We start from the raw sequence: 18,094 nt of genomic DNA, 5'->3' as shown, positions 1-18,094 counted from the left end.
TAAATTCAGGGATTAAAATTAGGTGAGTCACAGCAAACAGTGAGAGGCATCCACCTGTCTCTCACAGCTCTATGGCCTTCAATATGCATAACTCATAGCCTCAATATGATTCAAATGTGTGAACCATGTCAAAATTGAACCCTCTAGCTACAAAGACCCTAACTGCATTTGTGCCATGCTGTAAACATATTAAAAGATGACTTTAAGTCACGCCTACTATCTCTAGTAGGGATTGAGCCACTTTTGAAGCCAACTCCTAGGGGCAACTGGAGGAACTGCAGTTTGGGCCATTTTCACTGACTGTATTTCTCAGCCCTGAAGGTTGCTGCTTAAATCTTGACAGCCGTTATTAAGAACACCAATTTAGATTTCAAAAGGAAATAAATTGTAACAAGTAGAAATACCATAAATACTTAGAAGCAAATGTCTAAGTGAGGTACTGTGTTAAGACATAAGAGTGATTCTATCATCTTGAACATCCATAAATATTCAAAATCAGCAATCCACAGCACTGATATCCCTGTTTTTGTGTACATAGGTGCAGAGGGAAAGGCTGGAATGGCCGCCATCGCCGATCCGTCTCACTCGAGTGACCTGGACAAATTTGTCAAAGACATGGAAAAGGCTCTGCCTCCGTACGCCAGACCTGTATTCCTCCGCTTTCTGCCAGAGGTCAATAAAACAGGTGAGATGTTCTTTTCAAAGCCATTTGGGGAATAGCATAGCCATAGCTTACATATTTTGATTTCTTTAAAATGGTCCTGAATAACATCTAAATAAAACATTGAGGGTTAGGTTGTGTTGGTATTTTACAAACCCCAATCCCCCAAAAAGGTTGGATGTTGCTGAATTAAGAATACAAAAAACAGAGATTTGCAAATCACAGTGACAGATATATATTTAAATAGAGCACAGAGACAAGACATTTAATATAGAAATTCAATAGATTTTTGAGAATATACACAACTTTATAAATTTGATGCCTGCAACAAGTTTTTTTTAAGTTGGAACAGGAGCATGTGTGCTGTATCACCTTTTCTTCTAACAAAACTCTGAAAGTGTCTTGGGACTGAAGGCACTAATTGTTCAAGTATTTAAAGTGGAATTCTTCCCATTCTTGCTTTATGTACATCCTTAGTTGCTCAACATTACAGGATTTTTGTTCTCGTATTGGTGTTTCATAATGCTCCATACATTTTCAGTGGGAGACGGGCCTGTCTAGTACCCACACTTTCACTGTAAAAGCCATGCTGTTGTGACTCGTGCAGAATGTCGCTTGGCATCATCCTGTTGAAATAGGCAGGGACATGCCTAAAAAGACGTTGCCTGGATGGAAGCATATGTTGCTCTGAAACCTGTATGCACCTCTCAGTATTAATGGTGCCTTCATAGATGTGTAAGTTACCCATGCCATGAGCACTAATACAGCTTCACAGGATCACAAGTACTGGCTGTTGAATTTTGCACTGACAGGAATCTGGATGGACCTTTTCCCTTTTAGCCAAGAGAACTTGATGGCCGTTATTTCCAATTTGAAATGTGCACTCCTCACTTTAGGTCATTCTATCTGGATGAGCTCGGCACTGATGTTGAGCTCATCTGCGACACTTCAGGATCTTGGTGATTTATTGTTGTTGCTTTGTATGAAAGAGTTTTAAAGCTGATGTAGCAACCTTATACAGCGCTAAGTTAAAGTGGTTTTTGAAGTTGTCCTGTTCCCGCATTGTAATGTCCAACACAGGATGATGCCGATTTTTGACACATTGCCACCTGAGATCACAGGCATTCATTCTTGCCCCTCATGCAGAGATTTCTCCTGATTCTTGTAATCCTTTGATGATATTGACTGTAGATTGTAAAGTCTCTGAATTCTAATGCAAGTGAACATTAAGGGCAATTGCAGTCTTTCACGCTTTGCAGAACCTCGTATTGTTACTGATTGTGAATGACTGAGCCTTTCAGGGGTGCTCTTTTATACCTTATCATGGTACCCTCACCTGTTATCCTACTTAACCTACTCACCTGTGGAATGTTTTGAATGTTTTTTGAGCAATCTCCAACTTTCCCAATCTGTTCTTGCTTTGTCCCAACTTTTTTGGAACGTGTTGCAGGTATCAAGTTCAGAATGTGTTTATATTTACAAAAATGTCGTTAAAGTTGATCAGTTTGAACATCAAATATCTTGTCTTTGTGCTGTATTGAACTGAATATAGGTAGAAAATGATTCCGAATCACTGTATTGTCTCATTTTACACAGCGTCCCAACTTTTATTGAATTGGGGTTGCAGTTATTGCACTTTAGACATTAAATTACTGTATAAAAAACCTGCATAATCTCTCTATCTCTCGATCTTTATCTCAGGGACTTTCAAGTTTCAGAAAACGGACCTGCGTCGGGACGGCTTTGATCCCACCGCAGTGTCTGACAGACTGTACTTCCTGGATTCCAGCAGAGGGCGCTATACGCAGCTGGACGAGGAGCTTTACCGCTCCATACTGTCAGGGAAACACAAATTGTGATGACCAGGCTGAACACTACATGTAAACAAACCCACTTCTACAGAAACAGAAAAAGACGACAATATTGTCTGACCAGGAGAGCAGAAGGAAGGACCTCAACCCCGCCTACATGAATGCATCCAAGTAATAGCCATACATACACTCCAAATGCCAACACATCAACATAAATGAACACATGGACACATTTAATTCCCACCTTTTGCTCTTTAAAACCTCTTTAAAACAGACTTATGCACGCCACAGACACTCAGACACATTGCACCACTCCATCCGTCCCTCCTGACTTTTCCGCGGCAACTTTCCTCTCGCTACCTCAGCAAACAGAGAGTCACATACACCCTACAACCAGGTCTATTTGGTAACTTGAATGCACCTCTCATAGCCACACAATCCCCTGCCCACACCGGCTTCTAACAACCATGCCTGTCCGTCCTGGTCCAGATGTGTAGCTGGAGCACACAGCTGGTGTTTGGGCTGCAAACTTAGAGAAATCACAGACTCAAAGTGTGCTGAAGACGAGCATGGACAGCACAGACAGAGCCTCTCTCGGTCCTTTGCTTCATCATGAAGATTGTTTTTGAATGACTACAGCCTCCACCCCCTGACTGCACCTGCACAGTTAGCCAGCAGTGACACTCCTGTCTCAGTCTGATAACTTTATTTTTATTCTTTTCATTCAAAAGGGAACAACGTAAGGATGTGAGGGATTTAAATTAGACCAGTGGTTGAAGCTGAAAGATTCACTCATGTGCAATAGTGCTCCAGCATTGGCAGTGCAATAATCAGCCACACCACATAAGCGCTGATATAAAACAAGAGCTTTTTTTATTTAAATATGTCTGCATCACACCAAATATATTTAAGTTGTAGTGTTTGTTTACATATTTAAGAAATTAGAGAGTCTTAGTAATTTATTATGTTGTAAAAGCTTTCTCCTTTTTTTCTATATCAGGTTGTTTTTGCTTTTATGCATTCTCCACAAACTGTATTTTATATCAGCTGCTGGAACACAAAGTCAAGTGATCTGACTGGTTCAACCCTGGGCTAAACACATTGGATTTTTCTTTCCCGTAAATAGGATGTTTTACACACTGAGCTGACATGCAATCTGCAGGTTTTGTCCCAAAAGTTACCTATCATAGGATGTGCATTTTCTTCCGAAATACATGAAGAGGACCTGACTGAAGACAGAGAGGCACCTGATAGTCAAAACTGGTGTTTTCATGTTTGTTTTTGGTGCTAAAAAGGGTTGCAAGTGAGCCGAAAGATCCAAAGATACAAAGGCGGGAGAAGAGACTTTTATTATGAAGAGGTGTGTGAAGAAATGAAACAGTAGAAGAAGAGAAAATGTGCTTTGTTGTTGATGTTTTGTCTGTTTTTGTCATCAGAGGTTGTAGCAGTATGAATGAGCATTACCAACCACAAGCAGAGCACTGTGCCTTACTGTGAGTTCACCTCCCAGATTCACAGGCCCTGGCCGACTAAATAGCGTCTCACTGGGTCCCCTGTCAGACCTATGCTCCCTGTACTTTCCCTTCTGTAATTCCAGTTAATGTCTTCAAGTCCCCATCATGCAAAAGCTTACTAAAAAAAATCTAGTTTTATTCTGAAAATCATCTGCTTAAAATCCATGACTGCAGAGCCACAAGCAAGTTTTTTCCTGGAAGAGTCTGTGTTGATGTCTGAATGGCCAAGAGTCCAAATTTTGCAAGGCTGTCATAATGTCTTTTCAATCAGTCTGTCTTCTCTTTTTCTTTACCTTCAAGTCTCTTCTGGTCCTTATTATAACTCAGATTCCTCTGTAAGTAGGGGTGTAATGATACCTCACAATACAATTCAAAACTAATACAAATATGGACAATTTAAATCAATTTGGAAAACGTATATTGAGATGCTCTTATTTAAACAGCAGAGAGTGCTATTGTGTTGTTTTGCAACAGTAGCCTAAGAAGAAAGGCTTTTGGAGCTCAACAGTGTTTGGAAGTAAAATACCTGTCAGTTTTCACCATAGCATTCATGCATGATATTTATTATTAAAAGGAAAGCACTGAAAGCTTTCTTGATGGAAAATATAGTTTTGGCTCCACTAATAGTGAACAACTATAACAGCTCACATGATTTGATTCAAACATCTAATGGGTCACACCTACAAACACCATGCATGGGTTGTTACCCTAAAGGATGTTACAAAAATGAAAACTGAAAAAAAGGGGATAAAATCATGTAGGGTGTCCAATATTGTGATTCATATTGTATAGTTAGCTGAGAGTATTATTACATTCCTGTCTTTAACCATCTTTTGCCTCTTAGGTTGTCTAAAGCTGTAATTTGCCATTTTCTGGTCACCTTTTATGTAAAGCCTTTCTCATTCTGCCAAGCTCTCAAGTCATTCTGATCATCCATCTGTAACCTGTTCTCCTTCTGTGGTCCTACACTGCTTCGTAACAGTACCTCTGTACGATCCGATTCTCCAATTCGCCACTTTGGCTCATTCTGCTGTGCTTATATTCAACCAAACAATGGTATGATTTGTTTGGTGACACAAATCTTCAACAGATCTCCTGTTCTAAACTGTTCTCTGAAATCTTTTCCTGACATGTGTCATGTCTAGTCCGCCATTGTTCTATTGACTCTCTTTTTTGAAATCGCCTCAACACAGCCAGTCTGACTGTTACTGATATTAAATGTGTAACAAGTCATATGAAGACTGGCTGTACCGTGGAGGACCTGTTCCTCTTCATGACCTGTTTTTTTTCTTTTGCCTAGCTTTGGCTGCTTTGTTTCCTGCAGTTTTTCTCGGTAGGTTCAAAACGATGTCTTCGTACTGTGAACCGACGACTGCACATAGTAGAAATTCGCCTCTTGATAGAAACAGAGCTTCATCGCTGCTTCCTCTGTGGTCTTAGTTCAAAGACTTTTTCCTCTCGCTTGTATTTATTCTTTAATGATGAGTGTGAAATGTTCTCATGAATGTCTGAAAAAGCAAAATGAGTGACCAATGACAATAATAATGGTGATGTTGTAAAGTAATGTTTGTGTATGTAAGGGAACAGTCTGGCTGTTATGATGCTTGAGCCCTGTCTGAACAGCCCACAGCAGAGCACTCTGAATAAGATGTTTCCATTGTACACTTTTTTAAATGAGTTTAAATTATTATTTTTGAAATAACGTAATTATTCTTTGATTGTGTCACTGCTAAATATGTTTGCTTTATTTTTTTGTTTCTTGTGTGGAATCATAGCTTTGTGATTTGGGTTTTTAAGGGGGATACATGCGTGAGTGTAAGACAATCAAAAGGCACTGTTTTTTTTTTTTGTTTTTGTTTTTGTTTTTTTTTTGGTTGTTTTTTCCTTCTCCCTTCCAATAAGAAAAGGCACTAGTACAGAGCTCCTGAAGGGACATGGATAGAAAAAAAATTACAGAGAAGTCTCTGTTGTGTACCAGTCAATAACCCCTGCTCACAAGAAAATTTGCTGTGTATGATAAAGTCTTAACATGTTAAAAAAAAAGTTTTATGCTTACTGTATGAAAAGTTTCTTGTGCTCACGAAAAAATTTGACACGTTAACAAGATAGTTTCACATGCTGACAAGATAGTTTCAGGCGATGATAAAGTTTCTTGTGCTCATGAGAAACTTTCAGGTCTGCTGAAAATGTTTTAAGACCTTACTTAGAGCTTGTCCTCTCAAGAACTTACCGTGCTTAGGGATGAGTGTTGAAATCCCCTTCCAATACATCTGATCCTTACCGTAGCAAATTACAAGACAGATTTCGGTGCTTCATTTCGGTACGTCACTCTCCCAATGTGATTCCTGTCATTCCAAAGGAAAGGGACGAAACACATTATTTGAAGGAATTACACCTTTTTCCTTCACTACATGTGCTATTGGCGTCTATTTTCCGAATCATGCGCACTACTTAAACAACTTAATTCAGCTGCCGACTTCTGAAACACTTTTTCTATTAAGAATATCGATGAGTTCACTGTTAGTGTAAAACGTGGCAATTTAGCTCCGCTATCACAAAAAAGACAAAGGATACCCAAGCTTAATCATGCCCACAAATGTATCTTGAATCCATGAGAAAGTTTAACATGCTCAGCATAAAGTTTCATGTGCTCATAAGGCAGTTTCACCCGCTTTTTAAAGAAGTTTTGTTTTTTTGAAATTTACTCATTTTGTAGTTTAGAGTCACTTGGAGTAGCATGCACACAAATGTTCGTATGCACGCCACTTTTGTTTTCATCTGACAGCTTAGTGGAAAGAAGACTGAGCATGCATGTGTTTCATTACAAAGTAACATATCCAATACTGACCTTGCATGTGTACTACAGCTTTTATAGTCATTTTCAAAGAGCCTTGAGCCTTTATCAGAACAATGTGGTCTGAATTCAGGACTTTTTAACAAGACAGAGTTATCAATGGACATTTTTGTGAAAATAACCAAAGTTTTCTCATGGCAGTTGAAAGCTTTTAAGACATCTCTGGCCCTCAGAGGAGCGACCAGAAGTTACAAATTGCTGGAAGCTGTATGGTGCATGCACAAAGCTTTCTAGAGAATGTGAAAAACATTTTTCTGTAATGAGTAAATGTGAGCATTATTCTTAAGGTATCCAGTGGTCAGGTGAGTTTTCTGTGCACACCTTAAACTTAAATATTTGTATTTCTTTTCCCATGTCCTCTTTGGAGCTCCGTGCATTAGGAAACAGCCTTTTCCGGGTTAAATGAGTCATTTGTTTTGACCAGGTGCAGGTTTTCATGTTTCCAAAGGTAGATGTCGCACTATTTGACAGAGCTGCCATGCAAGCTTGTGTGTTTCTTTGGGACAGTGTTAACATTTGGTTTGACCAGATGGGGGCGCTGTGTCCTCAGCAACAAGGGAAACAGACAAAAGTGCATGTCATCTTTTTATCCTGCAGTTTTTGGACCTCATGTGTAAGATTTAAACAACTGTACATAGGAAGTTATTAGTGAACAAGAAAATTTTATGAAATATTTCAGTTTTTGCAAAAAAAACAGCAAAAATGTCATGTTGAAAGTCTATTTAAGCTGATGATCATTTAGACATCATGGTATGGCTGCAGGCAGGTTACACTGCACATTATAATGCTTTTTCACATGTCTCTGGTCTGACTGTCCCTCCGGACTCTGATTAACATTTCTGCTTCTGTTTTTTCTTTTTGTTTTTGTTTTTTTTTGCACTCTGTTTTTCTGTTTTCCCTGCCGTGCTCCTCAGGAACATCCAGCAGTGCTAGAGAAAAAACAAGTCTGTACACGTCTGCCTATGTGAGTGGGAGGTTGTTTTTTTTTTTTGTTGTTTTTTTTGTATTCTTGTTTTTATTTAATTTAATGGTCTGATTGCACAGGCGGCAGCTCTCGGCTCATGCAGAGTGAGTAGTGGAGGTCTGTGAGGTGTGCCCACACTGATGTCCTCTTGTCCACTGAAGGCTAGCTGTATACATCATGCATTTCAAAAGAATGAGATAAAAGCAGTGCTGCAAATGGAAAAAATCATTATTAATAAAACTATTTAAATTGTTCATTTGGGCTCTGATGCTTTTCTTGTGATTAGTTGGACCGAATAGCCTAAATAACAGTTCAGTCAGATAACCCAGATACGTAGCACTAAAACCTTTAAAGAGGTTAGCAATACTGCTAAACTTTAAACCAGCAGCCCGGACATTAACCCCTATAAACACCGTTTTATAAATGACTGCAAAATTGGGTCAGTTCAGTTTGGGTCAATCTGTGATGTTTTTTGTTTAATTTCTAGGTATAGTGTCTTTTCTTTGCGGTAAAATCTACATTTATACCAATTTAAACCAATGACAATCAAGACTTATCATTATAGAAAAGTATGATTGGCCATTTTAGGCCGTGGTGCTGTAAAAATTGCATGAAATTCTGAACATGTTTCGACATGACCCTTATTTTTCAGATGCATGTTAATAATTCACTTCAACATCAAGGGGAAAGAAAGACATGCACAGTGTAGCTTTGTTACATCTTTCAAAACTCCTGCAAGCAACTTCAGGGTTTTGTCCCTGTTGGTCCCCCTGGGGATAACATGTAAGTGTAAGTCCAGGTCATCAGCATGTTTTGCTCTAGCAATACAAGCAGATGGGTAACTAACTGAACGTCACCCACTCGTGCCATTGTAATCAAACAGATATTTTAGTATTTTTGAAGTTGGGCTATATGAGGTATGTAGTAGAAGTGGCATTTGCCTCCAGTGATTTCAGAGAGCATTGCTCCTTTAAAAAGGACTTGCTGGTTGTACCGGCCAGGAATCTAGGCTATACAGCGTAACAGATGGGTACAGTTTCTCCCCATGGAATTTAGCTAGTTGTTGGTTAAAATGGGCCACAAAGCAATGTTGGCTCAGACGTATGCACGATTAAAATCTTTGAAAATGTTTATTTTTTTAACCTGAAAAAATCAGCCAACATGTTTTGTGGCCCTTTTTTTAATAAAACTCGCTAAATTCCAGGAAGAAACTGTACCCATCTGTTATGATGTATAGCCTAGCTTCCTGGATAGTACAACCAACGAGTCCTTAAAGCAGCATTGCTCTCTGAAACCACTAGAGGCTAATGCCACTACTACTGCTACATACCTCATATGGCTCAACTTCAAAAATACTGAAATATCCCTCAAAGCATAAAGTCTGTAATAACAATAGCATACAGCCAGTTTGCTAGCTTTGCAAAGCATTTCTGTCAGCCTGTGTATGGCTGTAACACACGCTGTGTGCCGCATTAGCTACTTACTGGTACCATTGCTAAAGATAAGTTAAATTAACGATTAGCATCTGGTGCTTCACAATTAAAGTCTGTAGCTGTTTTTCTCAAGTGCTTTTATTTTGAACATCCACATTAGGAAATATGCTTTAGTCTGCAGCAACTTAGCACACACTTAGAACTATGGATGCAATTAGAAAGAACTGAGTACAGAGACATGATGTAGGGTCAAAAAGGGGTTGTAATACCTGAATGCATTAAAGTGCATGATCTCTTTTTAATTTTGCAATACTGTTACTGTAAAGGGCAAGAAAATACCAGGATAGGATATTTGAAATCACCCAGGTCGAGTCTTTAATGTAGTGTAACTCAAAATGAAAACTGTATGTTGAGTAGTTATAAATGGTATGTCCAGCAGCATTTGTTAGGGCATTTTCACATTAGACACAAATGTTTTGTACTATGCTCAAGTGTGGAGACAGGAGATGTTCACAGCTCTACCCTGTACTGGAGCAAGGTTATGCTCACATCCCTCTTTGTACTGTGCCCAAGTCCAAGGTGCTGTGAGCAGGGTACACCTGTGTTCACACTGATCAAATCAAATGGACTTTAGGGACAAAGTGCACTTGGTTCTAATGTGAAATCATCCTTTAAAGAGCCGGCCCTGTAGATTAGCATGTTTGCACATTTATTTTGATAACTTCACATGTACTTCTAAGGCTTTAACTGGACAGAAAATACTGCCAGTTTAAAAATCAGTCTTTGATAGAGATGTCTCTTTCATAAGAGGGATGACTTGATCTTCTTGTTAAGACTTGAGTAATAATTATGTTTACTGACTCGGTCGATAGTTGTTCAAACTTGCCTCTCAAACTTTAATTGAAGCCAAGAATTCAGACGTTATTTTTCCCAGCAGGTGTGGAAAAATACCATGCTGAGGTTTCTTGTAGGTAAACAATATGCTGAAGAAATAAAGCAGTAGCACTTCATCAGTCTTTAAGTATATTTTCTGCAGTAGAGAGACGTGTTCTTTATGAACACTCACCATTGACATATGACCCCAAACACACTCATGGCTCCCCTATGAGGACTTATCAGCGTGTTATGAAAACATAACACGCATTTAATCAATCAGCTACTCAGTAACTTTTGAGAAATATACAACTGAAAAATTAGGAAACTATACAAAATACAATGATTATATACAATATCATTTTATTAACAAAAAAGTATCACAAAATCTCTTTAGTCTATCTCATCAGATAGCTCCCATCAATTACATCAACAATATGTGCGTCTTCCATCAAGTCTCCTTCTCAGATTTCCACATTCATTTTACTTTCTACCTTTACAAGCCTTCCAGGGCCATCCCCACAGCATGATGCTGCCACCACTGTGTTTTACAGTGGGGATGGTGTGTTTGTGGTGATGTGAAGTGTTTGGTGTCCGCCAAACATGGCATCTTGTCTGATGCCCTAAAAGCACCGTTGTGGTCTCTTCAGAACAAAGAACTTTCTCTTTCTCTTTGCCACGCTCCCATAAAGCTTTGACTGGTGAAGAACCTGGGTAACTGTTGTTGTATGCAGAGTCTCTCCCCTCTCAGCTGGTGAAGCTTGTAGCTCCTTCAGAGTAGTTACAGGTGTCTTGATGGCCTCTCTCACGAGTCTCCTTCTTGTTCGGTCACTTCTTGTTTGTGATCTAGACAGGTTTAAGCATGACATAGTCTTTCCATTTCTTGATGAAGTTAACTGAACTCTGTGGATGTTCAGTGCCTTGGAAATTTTCTTTGTTTCCATTCTCTGACTTATACTTTTCATTATACTTTTCTCTGAGTTTCTTGGAGTGTTCTTTTGTCTTCATGGTGTAATTGTATCCAGGAATACTGATGAACTAATGATTGGACCTTCCAGACACAGGTGTCTTTACACAACAGTCTCTTGAGACACATTCACTGCACTCAGGTAATTCCCATTTCAACTACTATTACCAACTGGCTGGACTTCTGTTAAATTTGGTCAGTCACTTTTAAAAGGGTGAATATTTATGCAGTCACTTAATTTACCAAACATATTTTTGTTTAATTGACATTACTTTGTAGAAATCTGTTTTCTCTGACATTTAGAGTTTTCTTTTTTGTCAAAAAGGCCAAATATATTGACCATGATTGATTTATTAAACCAATACCAGGGTAAATCAGTACTGCAGTGTAAAATATACTTATTTTTTCCTTCATTGCATGACAAAGTCAACCCATGACTGTGCATGACAAAGTCATATCATACTTGTGTTCTGCTCATGAGCTTCAGCTGATACCAGGCGACCACAGTACCAACTACTCCTGCATTTACGGGAAGTTAAAGTCTGAGTCAGGCTTGTTTTGGAGCCACACATCTTCAACACTTACCCACTGTTCCCTGCTCTCCTGGAAATGATTGGCTGACGGGCAGGTGGGCGGATCAGCAGAAAAGCAAACATTGCCACAGGCTTTGCCACTCTGTACCTGTGTGAGAGCTGCCTTCAGTTCACTTCAGGCTTAGGTCGGATACCCTTTCTTTTCACCTTTCAGATCCATCCAGTGCTTCCCTTTTTCTCCACGCAGACATGAGGACCACTGTGGTTGCTGTTGTCATGGTGATGTGCGGGATGATGGCGCACGCTGACGTGAGGCCCCAAAGAGATTTCAACCTGCAGAGGGTAACAAAGACATTTCAGTGTTTTTATATTGTCTTTAACATTCTTTGACTTTAATAAGTGTGACTTTTAAATGTTAGTCATTATTGTTTTTAAAGTAATTGTTTTTGAGGCAGCTCTGGGTTCTGTGTATGTCCATGTGGAAGTTTGTCACCATACGTTTGACTTAATTCATGGCCATATGTCTGTGTTTGTAGTCAACATAGCATATAGCTTCTAAGTACGTACCTCGAAACAGAAACGAATGGATTTAAAGTCTTGCCCCATCACCTTATGATTGATAAATGTTTGATTCCTTGATGTCCTGGTCTCCTCACACAGGAGAGGTTACAAGAGATCATTCTGACATTTCCCATGGTAATTACACCATGAAAAGTTCCTAAATATGAGGATTATTTCATTTGCTTACATAAGAGCTGACTTGATTGATCCTAAAAGCATTTAAGATTCATTAATGTTACAAATCCATATTTTAAAAGGGCCAGATACTTGATAATCTGGCATGAATCCAATAAAATGCGTAAGCAACTTCTAGCAACAAAAAACTTGTGCCATAACCTTTTTTTAAATCTAAAAATCATACAGACAAAAAGCCAATGTTTTTAAAAAAATAAGGGATGCTTTAGTGGATTTCAAAAGTCACTCTTCTTCAGTCGAGTCTGTTTTTATGATCTTTATGCACGCATGAGGAATTTCTGTACTTAGAAGAAGTGTTTGCATGATAGACCAAACCAGCAACAACCAGCTTGTTTTTCCAGTTGAGGCCATGCGCTGTAAAAATATAGACTCTAAAAATACATGTACTCACAAAAATATATGCTGTTAAGCTGCATATGTTACATGATGTTAAAGGAATATTTCAGTTTGGAGTTGGGTTGTAGAAGGTATTTAGCAATAGTAATGGCACTAGCCTTCAGAGATTTCAGTGTGTAGTGCCCATTTAAGGAGAGAGCACTGGGAGCACCAGCAAGAAAACCAGGCTATACAGCACTACACAAGGGAACAGTTTATCAGCATAACTTAGCAAGTTCTTGGTAAAAATGGGGCAGAATATAATGCTGGCTCAAGCCTTCAGGTTTGGCCTATTTTCTGATGCAACTTTCCACAATTGCCACGTGTTGGCAATGGCCACGTGGAGGCCATTCTGAGGAAATGGATCGTCCACTTCATATCTCTCTAAATGACCAAAGAAACAACGGTGGTGGACGGCTCCTATCCCTTCGCTGCAGGACGGAAAGATTTAGAAAATCTTTCATACCATCAGCAATTAGACTTTATAATTCTACTGTAAACAGATGAGAGAGACTCCAGACAATTGAATTTTACAACTCTAAGGGACATTACTGATCAGGCCTGCAGCCTGCCTATCTCTTCATCCAGAGTTCCCTGCCTTGCTCAGTGCTGGTGTTTAACGGATCTTCTTCAAATTCCAAAGACAAATTGGAAAATCAGTCAGTACAATGTGTTTCGCTTATGAAAACTTGTCAGCTGTTAGTAGTAGAAAAATTGAGCCGAGGTAACTAGTTTTGAGGTGAAAATACGCTGGGGCAGAGGAACACGTAGCCAAAAGCTGCATTCCAAAACAGTCACAATTTTTTTAGATAGCTTACACTTGAGCCAACACTGTTCTGGCCAATTTTTATATAAAACTTTAATTTAAAAAGGTAGTACTGTATAGTCTAGCTTTCTTGCTAATGCCCCCAGCATGTTGTCCTTAAAGGGCGGTGCGCACTGAAATCTCTGTATGTCAATGCCGTTGCTATTGCCAAGTACCAGATACAACCCAACTTCAAAAATATTGAAATATCCTTTAAATATAGATCCATATGACTGATTAAAGCAAACAAGACAATCAGAGACCAGAGGTGGAAAAAGTACAAGACTAATGTACTCAAGTAAAAGTAGTTACTCTGGTTAAAATTTACTTAAGTAAAAGTAAAAGTAAAAGTACTGGTCTATAAATCTACCCAAGTAAAAGTAAAAAGTATTTAGTTAAAATTTACTTTAAGTAATGAGAAGTTACTGAGGAGTTTTACAGTAAAATATGATCTTTCATTATTGGCAAGAACAACAAGAGAATAGATCTCCAACCAGGTTGTTCAGGTAAAGTCACACTTCTATAATAAAGTACAGCAAAATTAACAGTGTTAATATAACTCATAAAGAGTTAACTTTAACCATACACGTAGTTAAACTATAACCTTGCAAAGCAGATGGATACACCTGTTTCTGTGTTTCTCACTGGCGAATCCATCTTGCAAAGCTCTTGTCTGAGCGGTTTGAGCTCGGTTAGAAGGTGACAGGACCAATCAGCGCCGAGGGGCAGTACTCTCAGGTGCGGCGGAGTTGTGACGTAAGCAGGCAGCAACAAGAGGCCGGTGCAATTGTGGAGGAAGAGATTAGCGTGGATGTTGCTAAAGCGCCAGTTTTATCAGAACTTGACAACATTTCTTTGTTAAAAGAACAAAGAACAGCAGTGAGTTGTTTTCTTTTCAAAAATGACAAAAGTCGTGAAGTGACATGTCTATAATCGCCATGGGTCATGTTATGCAGTTCTATATGGAGTTTATTCCTCGGTAGCTGCACATGCGCACCTCAGTAGCTGCGACAGCGTCACATATTTTGTTGCTCTGATTGGCCCGTAAAGATGTGACGGACAGAACGTTCATCCAATCACCCTTCAAGTTTTTTTTCAAAGGCTCTGCCCTTTCCCAAACGCTGCATATCAAAGGTTTTCCAGATGGATGTGTGAAACAAATCCATCTGGCGTGTCAGGTTAGTTAAACTAGACTTTTGAAAGTGTTCAATATCTATATCATGACAGAGCTGCAGCAAATCTTGAAAATCTATAGCAGGGTGGGTCTTCTCTGACACAAACAAAGCAGAGAGTCAACCTCATAGCAAGGTAATTCATACTGGTGAAGAATATGCACTATGCATCTTTTAGGAGCACCTAAAAGCACAAATGGGAACTCTAACTCAGAGGATAAATTCACTCATGGTGCAAATGTGCCCCACATCATAAACAACAACAATCCACCAGAAACATGACCAAAGGAACCCCAGCAGGGGTCACTGTACAACATCCAAACAGAACTAAACCAAAATAAAACACATCTTAACACACTGCCCAAGGGCATGATGGGGAAACTCTGCCTAAATGTACCCCAAAATTGAAATCACAGTGGGCAGATCTTAGATTGACTATTTACAGAGTTGAATTAACACTGGTGGATCAACACCGTCAAATAGTTAAATTAGTTGGTAGTTAAATCAGCTCTGAGATGTTTAATCCTGACATATCAACACTCCAGTGGAAAAAGTACAAGTACTGTTTATATGTTCAGTTTGCAGGTAATTGGTACCGGGTGGGTCTGGCCTATGACTCTCCCAGATTTGCCCCCTTCAGAGATAAACTGAAGGCCTCCATGGGCACGATCACACCTCTGACAAACGGCAACGTCAACCTGACAATGTGGGACGCTACGTGAGTACATTTGAATTTTAGAAAACTATAGAAGTTACAGATGGTTTGAAGGAAATAGACATGATTTTGTGTTGTGTTTGTGCTGCAGACCTTATGGGTGTGTGAGTAGGGTGTACCAGTATGAGAAGACCAACACACCTGGACAGTTCACCTACTTCAGCACACGTGAGTCTGCTAAAAGCTAACCTTACTCAAAACTGCACTAAAAGAGAGAAGATTACTTTACTGTATGGCCTTAGTTTTTCTATGGCAGGGTAAAATGTAGACAACTTTGAATTCTTATGTTAAGGGGATGTGTCATAAAAACACAATTTTTTTAGTATTTTAGGCTCGTATATTTGGGTTTCTGGTGTATTTACTGATCCACAACATGTGAAAAAAGAATCTGCCTATGTATAAAACTATTAAACTAGAAAAGCACTCAGAGAGCGCAGATCTCCGCCATAAGCCCTCCCTCCCAATAGTGAAGAACATAACCTCCTTGGCGGAGGTAATCATTTGCTGTTACAATGTATTTCCAGTTTTAGATTATTATTTTTAATTAAACCTCATTCATAAACAAAGTCAGGCACTTACATTCATGATATAACCACATTTCAAACATTACAGACAAAGCAGCATTTCATAAATGAAACGGATAGATTGTATAACTACTATTGAAACGGGTTGATCAATTATTTTACAACCCTTTTTAGTATCACGTAGCTATGCTAGCTATGTGATGAAGGTTATTACATGAGTCGATGTAGCTAAGTTAGCTTTAGCAATGTGAACTTAAGCAAACATAGCTAAAGCTAACGTAGCTATGTAGATAATGTAGCTTTGTGAGCTTAGCTTTAATCATGTTAGCCACATAGCTATGTTAGGTTTGTAGCTCTGTTATCTACATTGTTTACGCAGCTACAGGAGCTACATAAGTTACGCATGCTGTATTAGAATGTTTTCATGGAGGATGAGCTTTTTTCCTATGAGACTGTTTTTATTTAACGTTTTGTAATCAGGTTTTTATCTTTAAACTTTTGAATCCTAACCCTTACTTTAGCCCTTACCATAACCCTGACTGGATTTTAATCTGATTTTATTTCAAAAGTATAGTGTGTGTTTTTGTTCTGAGAGATACACTGCATCTCAAATTAGTGCTCCATGAGAGTGGTAGTCAGAGATGTAAGCTCTGCTGCCAGAACCCTCTCCAGGATTTGTCTATAATGCCTACTTAATTTGCAGTCAGTCTACTAGTACTTACAGATAGTGAACATATTAAGCCTTACTCGTACTACTAGTGAAATTAGAGGATTAAATACTTTTATAACTTTCTCACTTTGATAATAATAGTGTGATATGGATTTGTATTCATCTATTCTTTGTTTTTTAGGTGGATATGTTATTCCCAGAGGTCTTTTTTCTCACCAGTATGTTATGTTTTAGGCCACAACATGGTGAAAGACATCACAGTGGTGGATACAAACTACACTGACTATGCTCTGGTTCTCAAACACAAAGTCTTTCACAGAGAGTACACACAGGTGGCACTTTATGGTGAGAAACACCTTTATATATAATTTCTTTATGATACATCTTACCATATGAGCTGCAGAGTCACTGTTTTCTCTCACTGTTCTGTCTCTCTGTGTGCAGGTCGCTCTCTGACTGTCAGAAATAACATCATACAGAAGTTTAAAACCTTTGCCAAGTCCCTGGGTTTCCCGGCTGAATCCATTCTGACTCCCCCCCCTGCAGGTAGAAGCAGGAACACACACATTTATACACACTACCACACGTATGTGACTTATATGTATGCAGATAATGGACTACATTAACACTCAAGTCTTTCTTTTGTCCAACAGAAAACTGTCCACCTTCAGGATCTGGATGAAAAGTGAGTCTTTCTTTTGTCTCCATATTGAAATAATAAGACTTACTTTAGGATTTGTTAATAAAATATTGTTACTTCCTATATTTTTGTGTAAATTTGTCTTTTTTTACACACCATAGGTCCCATGGTGTACCTGAGATGAGGGTGTCAGTGGTCTCTGGTGCTGCAGTTTTTTCCTGTCCACTTTTTCCTGACGTGCACTGACACACTGCAAGGAAACTCTAGCAGAAAATGTCATCACTTTGGTTTCAAACATCACAAATAGCAAACTGAAATCAATGTACAATCCTTTTTCTGTGGTGCTCTACATCATGTACACATTCCTTTTTCTAACCACCAAGCTAAAGACTTTTCACTGTGGTCACCTGTATTTAACCTTCATTAAAGCTTCTTTTAGCTCCTTTTTGCTGATTTTGTCCCGCACGTGTCTAAGTAATGCATCATCACAGAATAATCATCTTATTTTTTTTTAACACTCATATGCATCAATTATTGACCATGATGGTTGATGCATCATTCTCCAGTGTGGATGTAATTGACCCTGTGTTAAAACTTTGATTGGTTGCAGATCCACCAATCAGAGAGCCCCTTCTCTGGGCTACCTCCAGTAAAGCAAACCTACACCCATGCAAAGTCTTTTCAGTGGGTTAAAATAGTATGATCAACGGTATCAAATGCCGCACTGAAATCTAAAAGAAATAAAATGGCTCCCTCCCCCCATCTGCTGCTAAAAATAAATCATTGGTCACCTTGGGGAGGGCCGTCTCAGTGCTTTAACAGATAAT

At 38.9% G+C, this 18,094-nt stretch overlaps 2 protein-coding genes across 2 annotated transcripts in view; both read left to right on the top strand.

The window, feature by feature from the left end:
• slc27a4 (solute carrier family 27 member 4) overlaps positions 1-8,019 on the top strand; it is a 35,187-nt gene extending 27,168 nt beyond the window's left edge. The window contains exons 13-14 of the mRNA XM_041811352.1: positions 539-685; positions 2,363-8,019. Of these exons, the coding sequence (XP_041667286.1) occupies positions 539-685; positions 2,363-2,520 (305 nt within the window). The 3' untranslated portion in view covers positions 2,521-8,019. The remainder of the gene's footprint in view (positions 1-538; positions 686-2,362) is intronic.
• A 3,653-nt stretch (positions 8,020-11,672) lies between these two features.
• ptgdsa (prostaglandin D2 synthase a) lies at positions 11,673-17,710 on the top strand. The gene is made up of 7 exons (XM_041811518.1): positions 11,673-11,952; positions 15,297-15,436; positions 15,525-15,601; positions 16,862-16,972; positions 17,072-17,173; positions 17,281-17,312; positions 17,429-17,710. The coding sequence occupies exons 1-6, from the start codon at positions 11,860-11,862 to the stop codon at positions 17,307-17,309; spliced, it is 552 nt and encodes a 183-aa protein (XP_041667452.1). The 5' UTR covers positions 11,673-11,859; the 3' UTR covers positions 17,310-17,312; positions 17,429-17,710.
• The last annotated feature ends 384 nt before the right edge of the window (positions 17,711-18,094 follow it).

This window comes from Cheilinus undulatus, linkage group 17, assembly GCF_018320785.1.
Source record: "Cheilinus undulatus linkage group 17, ASM1832078v1, whole genome shotgun sequence".
NCBI lineage: Eukaryota > Metazoa > Chordata > Actinopteri > Labriformes > Labridae > Cheilinus > Cheilinus undulatus.
The sequence above is the reverse complement of the archived record's forward strand: the minus strand, read 5'-3'. Positions and strand labels throughout refer to the sequence as shown.